This window comes from Crocodylus porosus, unplaced genomic scaffold (genome assembly GCF_001723895.1).
Source record: "Crocodylus porosus isolate Cpor-Errol unplaced genomic scaffold, CroPor_comp1, whole genome shotgun sequence".
NCBI lineage: Eukaryota > Metazoa > Chordata > Crocodylia > Crocodylidae > Crocodylus > Crocodylus porosus.
This window is the reverse complement of record NW_017728925.1, coordinates 8,924,708-8,937,146: the sequence shown is the minus strand read 5'-3', so window position 1 is coordinate 8,937,146 and position 12,439 is coordinate 8,924,708. Positions and strand designations below refer to the sequence as shown.

Below are 12,439 nucleotides of genomic sequence, written 5' to 3'. Positions count from 1 at the left end.
TCCCCCCACTTGCTTTTTTGCAGGGACCAGGATTTTTCACGGGGGACCTACCACATTCACAGTTTTCACGGAAATCCATGAATTTGGTAGGTCCTAATTATAAGCATCTAGAGAGAGCTTTTTTATTTCTCCCTAATTGTTAGTCTTGTTCTTTTGCACCAAAGTTGGGAGAATAGAAATGAGAGGCTTATACAGAGGCCAAGAAGTCATCAAAGCAGGTAACATGTCAGCACCTGGGGAGGGGTTTTCATTATATTGGAGCAAAAGTGTGCCCCTAGTGGAATGTCCTGCATATGACTAAGGCATGACTATCCTGAAATTCCCCTTATCAATCTTTTAGCAGTTATCTTTTAAAATTGATATGGTGCTGCTGATCAACAATCCCAGACAGCATCTCGCCCACTATTTTTTATAGTTGTGAACCTTTTCGTGTTTGCATGGTTTTGACAATACTGCCAGTTCAGTCTGAAAGCAGGAAGTGGTTTGAAGTGTAACAAAATTAATTGCAAGTGTGGTTGAGAAAATACAGATGATAACTATGTGACATTTGTGGTTGAACATCATGGTTTTCAGAAGCTTTAGAGATGTTGGAGAACTGCAAAATAAGGACTCTTTTGAAGGTCAAGTCAGAAATTCCCATTTTCATCCTTCTCTAATTGTTTTTTTAATTTGTTAATTGGCTGTAAAAAGAAGAAAAGAGTAGTTAATGTACTGGATTAATTTTGTTTTGTTGGCATCTTGCCTAACTGTCTTCTTACTGAACTTTGTCTTTTAGAACATTGAGCTAAAGGTTGAGGTACAAAGTCTGAAACATGAACTGCAGGAGAGGGAAAAACTGCTCATCAAAGCCTCGTGAGTATCACTGTAACAATTTGCCATCAACGTGAGTTTCTCTGATGCCTTCTCCATATGATAATCCCAGAGTATTTTACACGCGGCATGTCAAGAAATGTCTTTTTTCGTCCCTTCGGGATGAATTCTTAAAAGCATGCGGTAACATTTACTTGTAAGCTAGACAGTGAAGAATAACATAAAAACGCAAGTACATGGGTATTTTCAGCTTGAGAGAATGTAATTGCTTAAACTGGACCCAGGTTAACATCCCATTCCTTGTATAAAGTTGATGTAGGTTCTTAATGGTGCGTTTTTTGTCAGGGCACTCTTTGGCTTCCAAAAGACAGCACCTGAAATATCACCAACCACACTGCTGGGGCATTAGTTGAATGTTGATTCAGAATGAAGTATGCCCCTTGCTTTATTTAAACACATGTGTTCGCTTAAAAACAATTCTCAGTTGTTAATAAGCTTGATTTTTTTTTTTTTTTAATTCTTAATTGTGCATGCTACTTCATTTCTGTATGAGCTGTAGAGGATACATACTGTAGACAGACTAGATTGCTTTGAGCACTAGTCATTGGCTTAAAAGAAGCAGTTAGAAAATGATGGGGTTTATAACCATTCTAGGTTGTCATGTTAGTGACTAAAAGCTGCTACGTGCCCTCTTTGAGTTTAGGCTTCTCTGCAGTTCACTTTAGAAAGCACCGAATTATCACTAATTAGCCCACTTGCCAGCAGCCTTGGAGAGGCCAAGGTTCAGATGGGGCCAGGATTGAATTACTCTTCAATATGGTCTTTCCAGGCAGTTGTCCAAGTCTATTGCTGGATTACTGTAGGGCAGCTTGAGGGGGAAATAATAGGTTAAGTATATCATGGGTAGGAGTGGCTACGTCTCTATAAAATAAATGTTTAAAAAAAAAAATTAACTCTTTCCTCACAAGGCATTGGCAGTTGTTGAAAAGACAGTTGGGGAAGTCTCAGGATATGTATATGTACATTCAGCTGGCTTATGCCTTTTTTTTTTTTTTTGGTAGCATTGCTTTCTTTGTGAATTGTAGTTTTCTGGAGACTGTTTTGGAGTTTGAAAAATTTCAGGGGAATACCACATTGTATAGAATACTATGTTACAAAAAATGATAAAGGGCCCTTGCTTAACAGTAGTGGCAAGGTGCTTGTGTAGCTCTTCTGTTGCTTTACATCAAACAGACTCTACCCAAATAATGTTATATAATTATCTGCAGTCGTATAATTCATACAGTGACATGGATACAGATAACGTATATTTGTTTGCTTACACAGTCATATTTTAACTCCATAATAATGTGCCACAATATCCTGTTACATGTGAATTTAAGTCACTTGTGCAAGAATAGGAAGACTATCTAATAAACTCTTTATTCTACGTAACTGAAAGGCTCAAGATTAGGAAACGGCACTGTTCACTATCTTTGTTTTAAATGTCATCTTGGTCTTAACTTGTTTATTCTTTCAGAAAAGCAGTTGAGAGCTTGGCTCAGGGAGGTGACACTGAAGTACAACGTGTGAAAGAAGCGGCTCGGAAGAAGGTGGAGCAAGTGGAAGAAATCCTTACCAGCAGAATCAACCTTCTGGAAGAGGCAAGTTTCCAGTCCTGGTGCATGGTTGAATTCATTATTGCTTTTACCCTGGCGCCTTTATTTTTCTTTCTGGGGCATACAGGATTATGACCTGCCTAAGTGTTTCTTGTGGAGCTGTTGTTTCAGCTTCAAGGGAGGTGTGGCAGGGATTGGAAAGGTGGTTAGAATGAGAACAGGATAAATGCAATGGAAGGAGAGAGGCATTGTCAATATTATTAAAAGCTATAAATGTAGAAGGTGGGCAGTTTTCTACCAGATTCGTATTTTAAATCGTTTTCAAGTACATTCAGAACAAGTTAGACTTTAGAGAGAAGGCTTTGAAATAATGCAAGCTTTACGAGCTTTTACTAGTCATGTGTGCTCATAGGCTAGGGACAGACGTTACACACAAACTGGTTTAAGTGTTTAAACCTGTAACAACAGACATTTAGTGCACATAAACCAGTTGAAAATGGCTGAAACCAGTTTGAGGTAAACCTGGTTGAACGTAGTAGCAGACTTAACTGATTTGGGTCAAACTGGTTTATGCAATGTCTGTCCCAGACCTCTTGCTGGTTTAAGGTAAACCAGACTCTCCAAGCATCCCAGCATGCTGTCTGGGCTGGGTGGGGCTTTCTCCACAGCAGAGCTGGCCCTCCCCGCCCCACCTCCCTGGACAGAGCTCTGGCAGAGACTTGCAAGCACAGAACGTCTGTCTGCCTTCTTTCTCTCTGCTAAGCAGGGATTATTCCCCCTACCTCTGCCTTATGCATACACCTCAGCATTAGCTAGCAGACCACATACTGGCTATGGTTTGTGCTGTGGGAGACCACAAAGGTAGACAGGCTTTTTGGAGCTAATCAACTTAATGTTGTTCCTTGGAAAAGCTGCTTAAGAAGAGTTTGAACTAGTGGAGAGAGGTTTTGTTTTCTTAATGGGTTGATAAACACTGTTTATCACTGAGGGGTGATAAACATTACCTGCTGGGCTGCTTGGAAGGTGGGGAACATCGGAGGTCCTGCTGGGGCCTGGCCACGCACCTCCCCCCCCTCAGCTCAGCCCTGTGGAAGGGAAGGGAGTGCTGATTTAGCACCCCCTGGCTTCTAGCCTGAGCCACTGCATGCCTAGACAGGCGTTTTCTGGAATGAAAAGGGAATGTCTATGCACCTCCAAACTGGCTCAAGCTTTGCAGGTTAGACTAACCTGCAAAGATCGAATCAATTCTGGCTCAGGCTTTTTGAATGTTTGTTCCTAGCCTTAGGGAACTGAAGCCATGCTGTAATGGTCCATGCCGCCTGCCCCATCCCCAAGCCTGCTCACACTGGAGTTATATATCTTTGTTTACCAGTATGAGTTGGTGATATGGTTTTTCCCCCCCCCCCCCCAGTTAGTGTTCATTTTGTGAAGTGACTGGATTATGAGAGGCATTTGCATGCACTTGCTCCCAGGGATTTGGATTAAAAAGTATTTTTTGGTATTCTACCAACTTGCCTTTTACTGCTATACCTACTTTAGTGGTAAAGAGAATCAGCTTATGCTAGGCATTGTCTGCAGCAGCATGAGAAGATGTTAACTTGTATATAACTATTTTGAGAGAACTCCGAGTAAAGCTTTCTTGAATAACTTGTTTTCAATGATTGGGATTACCTATGGCAAATATTGGTTCCAGAGGTGCTGCTGCTATGTTAACCAGGGGCATGTATAGTTTCCAATTAATCCATGATAAATCTGCTATTCAGGGGGACACACATGCACACACATGGTTTGAGCGAGAAAGTATGGAAAGGGAGAGACGTTGAAAGATTTTTCTTTTAAGAAAAGAGGGAGGCAGCAGCATCACCTGGCAAATGAAATGATGTTTCAGTTTTCTTTTGCTGGGAATGTTTGTACCTAGATTCAGAGGTGCATGTATTGAAAATATGCTGGAAGGTTAATTTGGGGTGATTTGTCAGGGGGTGATGGATTTTGGGGGGTGGGTGCTATTTGTGTACAGGAAGGGTAATGTAGAGCTTTCTTCTATAGGAAAAGGTACTTGGTGCCAACTGGTATGTTGGTGGTGCACTTGCTTACCCCTACAAGGGATAATTGTTCTTAAGATTTATTGCTATAGTCCTGAGGCTAATGCTCCTTGCCAGAAAGATCAAGCAGCACCCCTAAAGGAGTGAGGTTTTCCAGTGGGAGAAAAATCACTCTGCCCTTTTCTGTTTGGTGGAATTTTAACATGAGGATCATGATAGTTGTCTCTCGGGATTCACTGGTGTTAGTCATTTTAATACCGGTGAGTGTAGAGAATCTTTGCTCTACACCAAAGGGGTCTATTAGACCTGTGTTTGTCTAGAACTTCATGAAAGAGCAGATGAGCAAATACCATAATGTGAAGAGTACCTAGTCAGTGTTTTCCTACAAATAGAAAAGATTAGTGTTGGCCTTGAGGTTGATTTTCTTAATGCTCATGAACCAGACATACGTTATTAATAGGTGTGTTTATGTAGTGCTGTGTATTTGTGCAGCTTAGGTATGATGTTGTCTGTCCTGAAGATTTTTTTAGTTAATACAGATGCACAAAGATACAGAGCAACTCTTAAGAAACGGCCTGGTGATTACCATGATGCAGAATTACTTTTAAAAGAGTGTTTTTATTTTATTTTAATTAATTAATTAATTAATTAATTTTTGAAATAGTAGTTTGAAGGAAGGAGAGCTTGTGTTGGCATATAACAAGGAGGTTATTCTGGGCACGGGGAACAATATTAACAAAGGTGCAAAACTGAAAGGAGTAGGGAGGGTATAGAGAGAGGAAGGGTGTGTGGAATAAGTGCTTTATAATTTATTAGAAAATATTAAAGCTTAGGATGACAAAGTTCAAGGCACAAGGAAATACAGAAGACCTGAGCCAGGGGTTACATGGTAGAGGATGGGTGTAGGGGTGTGAACGCAACTAAGTTGCATATAAAACATGCAGTCAACTAAGCCTGGGGATGAAGGGGTGGGAAGAAGGGGGAGAGGATGTGATGTGTATAGGGCAAAGAACATGCAGGAGACCCCGCACAAGAGTATCGCATTTGAGTAGGGAGATGGTTCGTAAAGCGCACACACACAATTACAAATAATGACATGTGGGATACAGTTGTGGGGTAGGGAAGAGTGTGGGATTTCAAAAGTCCTTGGAGTCCATTAGGTGTAGCTGCAGGGGAGCAGTCAGGCAATCCCCTCTGCATCGCTTCTGGCTGGCAGTCTGGTGGGGTCCGTGTACTGGTGCTGTCTCATGATGTCCCTGGACCAGCAGGTGGTGTCAGACATCATGAGGTGGTGCATCAGCTTGGTGCAGCAGTGGGATATTCAGCAGGTGCTCAGGACACTCTTGTTGCTGGGGTCCGATGCTCTGAGCACCCCAACAGTCAGCACTGTGACCGTCATGTCGTATACCCGGCTCCTTAGGACATCTGCTGGTAACTGGTACATCTCTTGCTTCTGTTCGCTGGCCTTAACGAAAGCTTGTCGCCAGTTTTCCGAGGCGATGGTGACATCTGTCATCGTGACATGCTTGCTGTCTTGGTTGGTCACAATGATGTCCATGTGCAGTTGGCTCTTGTAGCTTGGAATGGTGCGGTTGACAGATGCGTTCCCTGCTGAGGCCAGGGTGATCTAGGCCGGTTGGTCCTGGACAGCGTTGTGGCACAGCTACCATGCTCTTGCGTGGGGCTTGCAGGTATACAGCATGTGGGCAAGAGTCTCTGCTTTGTAGCCCCGGTGTTGGCACCTCCTGTTGCAGTTCCTGTACCGGAGGGCACCATTGAGTAGCAGGCACTTGATCTTAGCCAAAAGGGCTTTATGGTTATGGTCCAAATTCCCAGGAGTAGGTGCCTGCAAATGGCCTTATGTAACCCAGTCATGAGAGGGTGTGAGCATAGACCTGGAAATTCACAATGTCACCAACTCATACTGGTAAACCAAGGTCTACTAAATGAGAAGTAATCCAGCATATCTATTAACTATTTTTGATACATTAAGAAAGATGGGTTTTATTTGTGGAGTCTGGACTACGTATGTTCTCCCTGACAACCTAGGTTGTCAGAAGAATTTGGCCTTAAATTTTGCATCTTGCCCGAATTTTGGTTTATGTTGCAGAGAAATTGCAGGCCAATGTATGGTGATATCATCTAGTTCCCACAAGTGTTGTGTGATGGAAAGTGTTCCACCTGTTTTGCACTGTAGTTATGAATATTTATTTGTTCTTTTATTGAAATAAAGATCCCTTTAACCATTCTGGCTTTGATTTTTACGTTTTTTTTTCTTTAAGGTAAAAGTTGATAGGCTAAGGCTGCATTGCTCACTGTTTAAATGTGGGAGTTAGGTCACTTTTGTTCTGTTTCCACATACTTGTTGCCTCTTAGACAAGCCACTTCACCTCTCTGTGCTCAACCTTTCTTATTACTAAGAAAGGCAGATAATGTGCGCTTGTCCAAAAGAGTGTGCATGATTTTTGTGTCTCCTGAAGGTTAATCCACTGATATTTGTTAAAGCATTTGGAGAGCCTTAGTGAAATATTTTAAATACAAATTATATGAAAGATGCTAAACTTAATTAGGGACTGACAGCATACAATGCTGGGGAGGAAACGTTAGCATGGAAAAGCTTTGTAAACATTTAGTTTTACTGTTCCCACTTGCATCATGCGTGCCTGTTTTTGATTACAGAATCTTAAAGCTGCCCAAGAAGAAGCGGAAAAAGCCTTTGCGATGACAGAGCGGGAAAAAGTTCTAAGAATGGCTGCCGAGCAAAAACTCTCTTTGGTTTCAAATCTAAAGGATCTGGATACAGTTGCAGGAAATGAAAAAGACAGGTCAGCTTCTTCCGCATAATGTTTCTGATCCATGGAAATTTATTCACGGTGAAAAAAGCGTGAAGACCAGTCGATACAAAATATAGATTTTTAAAGCCTTGATCTCTACACCTTCAGATACATGAATGTTACTACGTGTCTTTTAAATCAGTTATTGAATAAAATATAGCAGCTGGTTTTACAAGCTACATGTTTGGTAGCAAAACAGAAGCTTAAATGCACCTGAAAATGGAAGAGTGGATGTACAAGTGATATAAAAATGCTTTTAAGTAAATAGCTGGCTGTGGTGGTCGTTATTCTTATTTATTTTTGTGCCCAAATAATGCTTATTTTGCCATTGTTGAATGGGGATTGCAGTGTGTACGCTTGCATTCATTTGCTGCTTTCATGTATTCATGTGCTATTCAGTCCAATTGATGCATCCATTGAAATTAATAATTTTAGGAGAAATTGGCAGGATTTTTAATGCTTTTGCTCTAGTTTTTTTGGAGAGCGCTAGATGTGAGTTGTTGGTAGGTGAAAAAGTATCTGCATAGCGAGTTGGTGCTCAAGAAGCAGTTGGAACTTGCGTGTAAACTTTTGGAAGAGAAAATTGCACTCTGTGCCTTTTTTTTCCCTTATGGTATTAGTGGAAGATGCATTCAGTTAGCACAACTCCGTACGTTTGGTAGATTCAGAACTGTCTTGAGGGCCTACCAATCCTTAAAGAGTGCACTTTCCTGTTCTCTGCAGGCATGCAAGGATTTTTGTAAGCTAAACTGTGCAGATGCTTCACAATAGTAGTAGGTGGAAAGTTACATTGGTCTGAAACGTCAAATGTCCTGTGTTCGGAGTAGTGCCCAAAAGGGACGGTGAGTGCTAAGGGACTCGTGACAAGTTTAGGTGCTCTATTCCATTAACTGTGTTGAAAGCTGTAAATCTGAACTCTCCTATGGCATAAATCATTTGGTTATCATCTTTCTTTCAGCCCATACCTCTCTTTGCCTATATGATTTTAACAGCCGCTGTCCCAAGTCACTTGAATTGGAAACAAATACTTTGTCATGTTATACATTTACTTTGGAAACTTTAAACTGCAGCTTTTATAGCAAGCAGAGAGTAGCTTGTGTGGGAGATGATGATGGTGATAGGAATGTCTTCATTTATGTGATCCAGTATCCACGATATTCCACGGTTAGACAATGGTGGATCAGAGTAAGTGCTTTTAAGGCTAGAAAACGAGAGCGCTGAATAGTTCTGTCCTTGCAGTAAACTAAATTTCAAAGCCTTACTGGATCAAACGCTGCTGGTGACCCACGATTTAAGCTACAGAGCAATAGTTCTTTGTACATTGTACTATGATGTAATATGTGGAGTGGATCTCTTGGACCTCTAGTCTTAGTTCCTTCATTATTTTGACATTTAAAGAATTTCATTCTTGCATATTTATAGGAAAGACTTTATGGGCCTTGGTGGCCAACTGGCTATGAGTTGGGAACTGCTGCCTCATTAAGCCAAGAAGTTGATTGCTGTGATTTTTATCCGTGGAAGTGATTTGGGTGTCAAGACGAGTGCTTGGGTAAAGGAAGGGTTGTCACTGAGCTTTGTTATTGCGCTTTAACTAGGAGAAGTGGGACTCTTGCTCAAATTTTCAGGTTATGTTTGAGTGGCTTGTTCAGCATTAAGTTGGCAATTGGCAGGAAGTGAACCGCGCTGATGGTTGTTAAGTATTAGAAAGCTTTGAAGTACAGTTTTCTTTGCTTTGAAAATGTCAAGAAGAAAAGGCTTAAGCAGCAGGCTGCTTTGGGGAAAGCTGTTCCCAAAAAAACAAAATGGAGAATACTTGATTGTTATTTAGCTGTTTGCTATAAATTATGGTACTCTTTTCGGTTATTGTACAGGGGGAGAGGAGTGAGGTTGATGGTCGAGAAATGCTGTTTGGAGTTTGAACCTTGGGAGGTGCTCCAAAAAATCTACTGTAATGGCTCGAGATCTGATTTTTAGATGATGATGATATACGATTAATATTTAAATCTTGTAATTTTAGACTTATAGAGCAACTGAATCTGTCTTTGAAAAGTAAAGAAGCTATAATTCAGCACCTTGAAGCGGAAAAGTCTCAAAGTGGACCTTTTGATGGGAGCTTGTCAGCAGAAAAAATCAGAGAACTTACTCTTGCTTTGAGGCATGAAAAAGATAGTGAGATAGAGGTGAGGAAACCAAACAGTTGTACATCGCAAGTCTCACATGGTCTAGGATTTTAAAGGTCTTGAGCATAACACTAAACAAGTGACTCTATTGTAATACAGAGCTCCTCTGAGTTGTCCCTGACTCCTCAACTTCATCCTGCTCCATTCATTGTTCATATTGTGGTTTGGCAGCCAGTATTGCTCCTTGCTGTCCAGATCATAGTTTTTATTAATTTATTTTGTATTTTTACATTTTTTGCACACAATTTACAGCTTTTGTTTAATTATCATATAATAGAAACACACATCTGCTTAAATGTTTTAAACTGAAATGAATAAGCTTTCTGTCCTTATTAAGACTTTTTCTTCTTCAGTAGATCATTTTCCCTGTGTAACATAGAAAATCATTTTGAAAGTTAAAGCGTCTCTTCACTATTACGTTCTGGAGGAGAGGTTTTGATAATGGAGGTAGGCATAAGTAGGACTCCTGTAATAAAGGGAAGGTGTAGATCCAGATTCTGCAGTGAAAAATGATTTACCAGCACCTGTCTATTTTTACTTCTCTGTAAAGAAAAAGACTGATATCTTGGAGACTGAAAATCAGAAGTGAACTTAAGGCTTGTTTTCCTCCCCCCTCCCCCATCTTTTCCCTGGGTCTTTGCAAATAATATAAATGAAGATTGACGATGAAATGCAGATAATAAATCATGGAAGCTGTCAAAGCTCCTGAGAAATCTTGTTTCTGCATTTTTGTGCGCAAAATACTATTTTTGGGTATGTTGTTCAGAAAAGCAACCTTTCCTCCTCCTTTGCCAAAAACTGGAAAGTGGAACGCTTCTCAGGATTGGTGTGAATAACGAATTAAAAGATCAGAGGCACACCGAAATGAAAGGATTGAAAGCTTTCATTAACTTGTCTTGGTTGATGAGAAGTATTGTTTTTGAGGCCCACAAAGCCTAAGGGATATCTTTTTAAAATCAGTTTATGGGGAAATAGGCAGAAGTTGGTACCTTTTTATTCTTTTATGACCTTGCCTTTGTCCACCTCAAGGATCCTCTTGTTGAGATGTCAGATTTCTCTTCATAATTACTAGTATTGTTGGAACAATAAATAACTTTTGCCCTTCTCTTTTTAAAGATGTGTGGATGTGTATCCTTTCTTGCCTCTAAGTTTCTATGTTTTCTGGGGAAAATTACTAGAAAAGGAAGAGTCTTAATTAAATTTGAGCAGTTTCAAGTAAATCTACTTGAAAAGTGTATCCTGTTGTCATAGATAACCGCTCCTTAAAAATGCATTTTTGTTAACTTGTCAAGCAGAGTTGTCATGTCTCATCAAGAAACCTGGCTTTTTTTTTTTTTTTTTTAAAGCTTTCTACAATGATTCTGTAGAAGTCAGACTTATAATTGTTTCCTGGAAGTCTGCTATATATTTTTGTCAAAATGTTGAAGGTACTATAACTATAAATATTACAGTCAGAGCTGGTTGGGAGGAATACTCCTCTTAAGCTCTAAAAGAGAACCTCTATTTCGTTCTTCTTCTTTTTAATCCTTAACGATTGAATCTGCATACTTTGAGTAATTTTACCTTGGGTAACGGCTATTCTCTTCTTGTAGGCTCTTAAAATGGAACTTAGAAATGAGAGAAATTTCTCTGAAAAAAAAATCCAGGTATGTTAAATTTTGTTCCTATTTATTTGAGCTTTTACAACTTAAAGCATTTTTGTAAAGCACTCAAAGGTAGAGTGGTCTCGATTCATGTTGAAACAAAGAAAACCCTTTTGCATTATGAGGCAGACTGCAGCTTCAGTCTTTTTCCAAGCAGTTTGCAGGATAGTAAGTAGCAGCACTCCTTAGATATTGAGATGGCATGTCTGATACTCATGCCATTCTGCTACATCAACTTCCCTTCATATTTCTGTTCCAAAAGTCTGTGAAGACAGCAGAGTTGGCTTTGTATTTTGTTTTAGTGGCTAGACTAATAAGATGGTGTGCTTAACAGAAACTCTGCATTTACATTATATTTTAGTATGAACTTGCCTAATATAATGCAGCTTCCATGTAATCCAATTTAGTCTCTTCAAGAAGAACTGCAGGAGAGAGAGAGTGAGCTTGCTGTTGAAAAGAAAAATGGTTTGAAAAGGGATAAAACAATTCAAGGTCTAACGCTTGCATTAAAAACAAAGGAGAAAGAGGTATGTTGACTAGTTTGTTTAAAAAAAAAAAAGTCAGGCTATTTAGGGCCTGATCAAATGTTATTGAAGTCACTAAGGTCTTTCATTTGACTTCAGAAGGCTTTGAAAATCAGTCCTTTAATGCACATCTGCATTTCTGAGGAATCTTATATGTAATGGCTCGCTACTTTAAAATGGTGTGCTGTCTAGAGATTTAGTTGTTTGGCTATGGAAAAAGGTTAAATGGCTGAATTGATGGCCTTGGTCTTGAGGATGAGAAAAGAACAGTTTTTGAGCTGGCAGAAAATATGAAGAATGCACTTTCCATTGTGGTGCCAGTGGAATATGAGCTTAATAAAAGCTGCATTAGGAGAGACTACCTTCAAATGAAGGTCAGATGTGTATGGAAAATTGTAGTCGTTTATGTACAGTTACAATACTGTTGCTTTACATGTCAAGTTCAGTTGGACATTTTCAGTGCTTTATGAAGTTCTTGGGTAGTTTTTTTCAGTAGGGTGAAGGGAGAATGCAGTTTAATTTATAATTGAACCATGGCCATTTAGAGAGAGCTTTTTGATAGTGTTACTTGTGACTATTCATGGGTTCATGAATTCTTTTTTCTGTTCTGTTTTAAGAATGAAGAACTTGGTTCTGAAATTGAAGATCTAAATGTTTCACTGGTTAACGCAAGAGAAGCGACTCACAAAGCTCAAATCCAGAAGTTCAAGGTAAGATGCAAATGATTTAAATTACTTCCTTTGCGTGGAAATATTGAAAGACATTTCACTGTAACAGCAAGGAGGAAGAAATTAAAACTAATTTAAAA

The 12,439-nt window shown here is 39.7% G+C and overlaps 1 protein-coding gene across 2 annotated transcripts in view; it reads left to right on the top strand.

The window, feature by feature from the left end:
* The window catches only part of CDK5RAP2 (CDK5 regulatory subunit associated protein 2), a 106,840-nt gene that overhangs the window by 11,104 nt on the left and 83,297 nt on the right, over positions 1-12,439 (top strand). For both annotated transcript variants that reach the window (XM_019540655.1, XM_019540656.1), the window contains 7 exons: positions 776-852; positions 2,330-2,453; positions 7,130-7,275; positions 9,302-9,464; positions 11,057-11,110; positions 11,515-11,634; positions 12,249-12,341. In XM_019540655.1, coding sequence (XP_019396200.1) covers positions 776-852; positions 2,330-2,453; positions 7,130-7,275; positions 9,302-9,464; positions 11,057-11,110; positions 11,515-11,634; positions 12,249-12,341 — 777 coding nt within the window. The remainder of the gene's footprint in view (positions 1-775; positions 853-2,329; positions 2,454-7,129; positions 7,276-9,301; positions 9,465-11,056; positions 11,111-11,514; positions 11,635-12,248; positions 12,342-12,439) is intronic.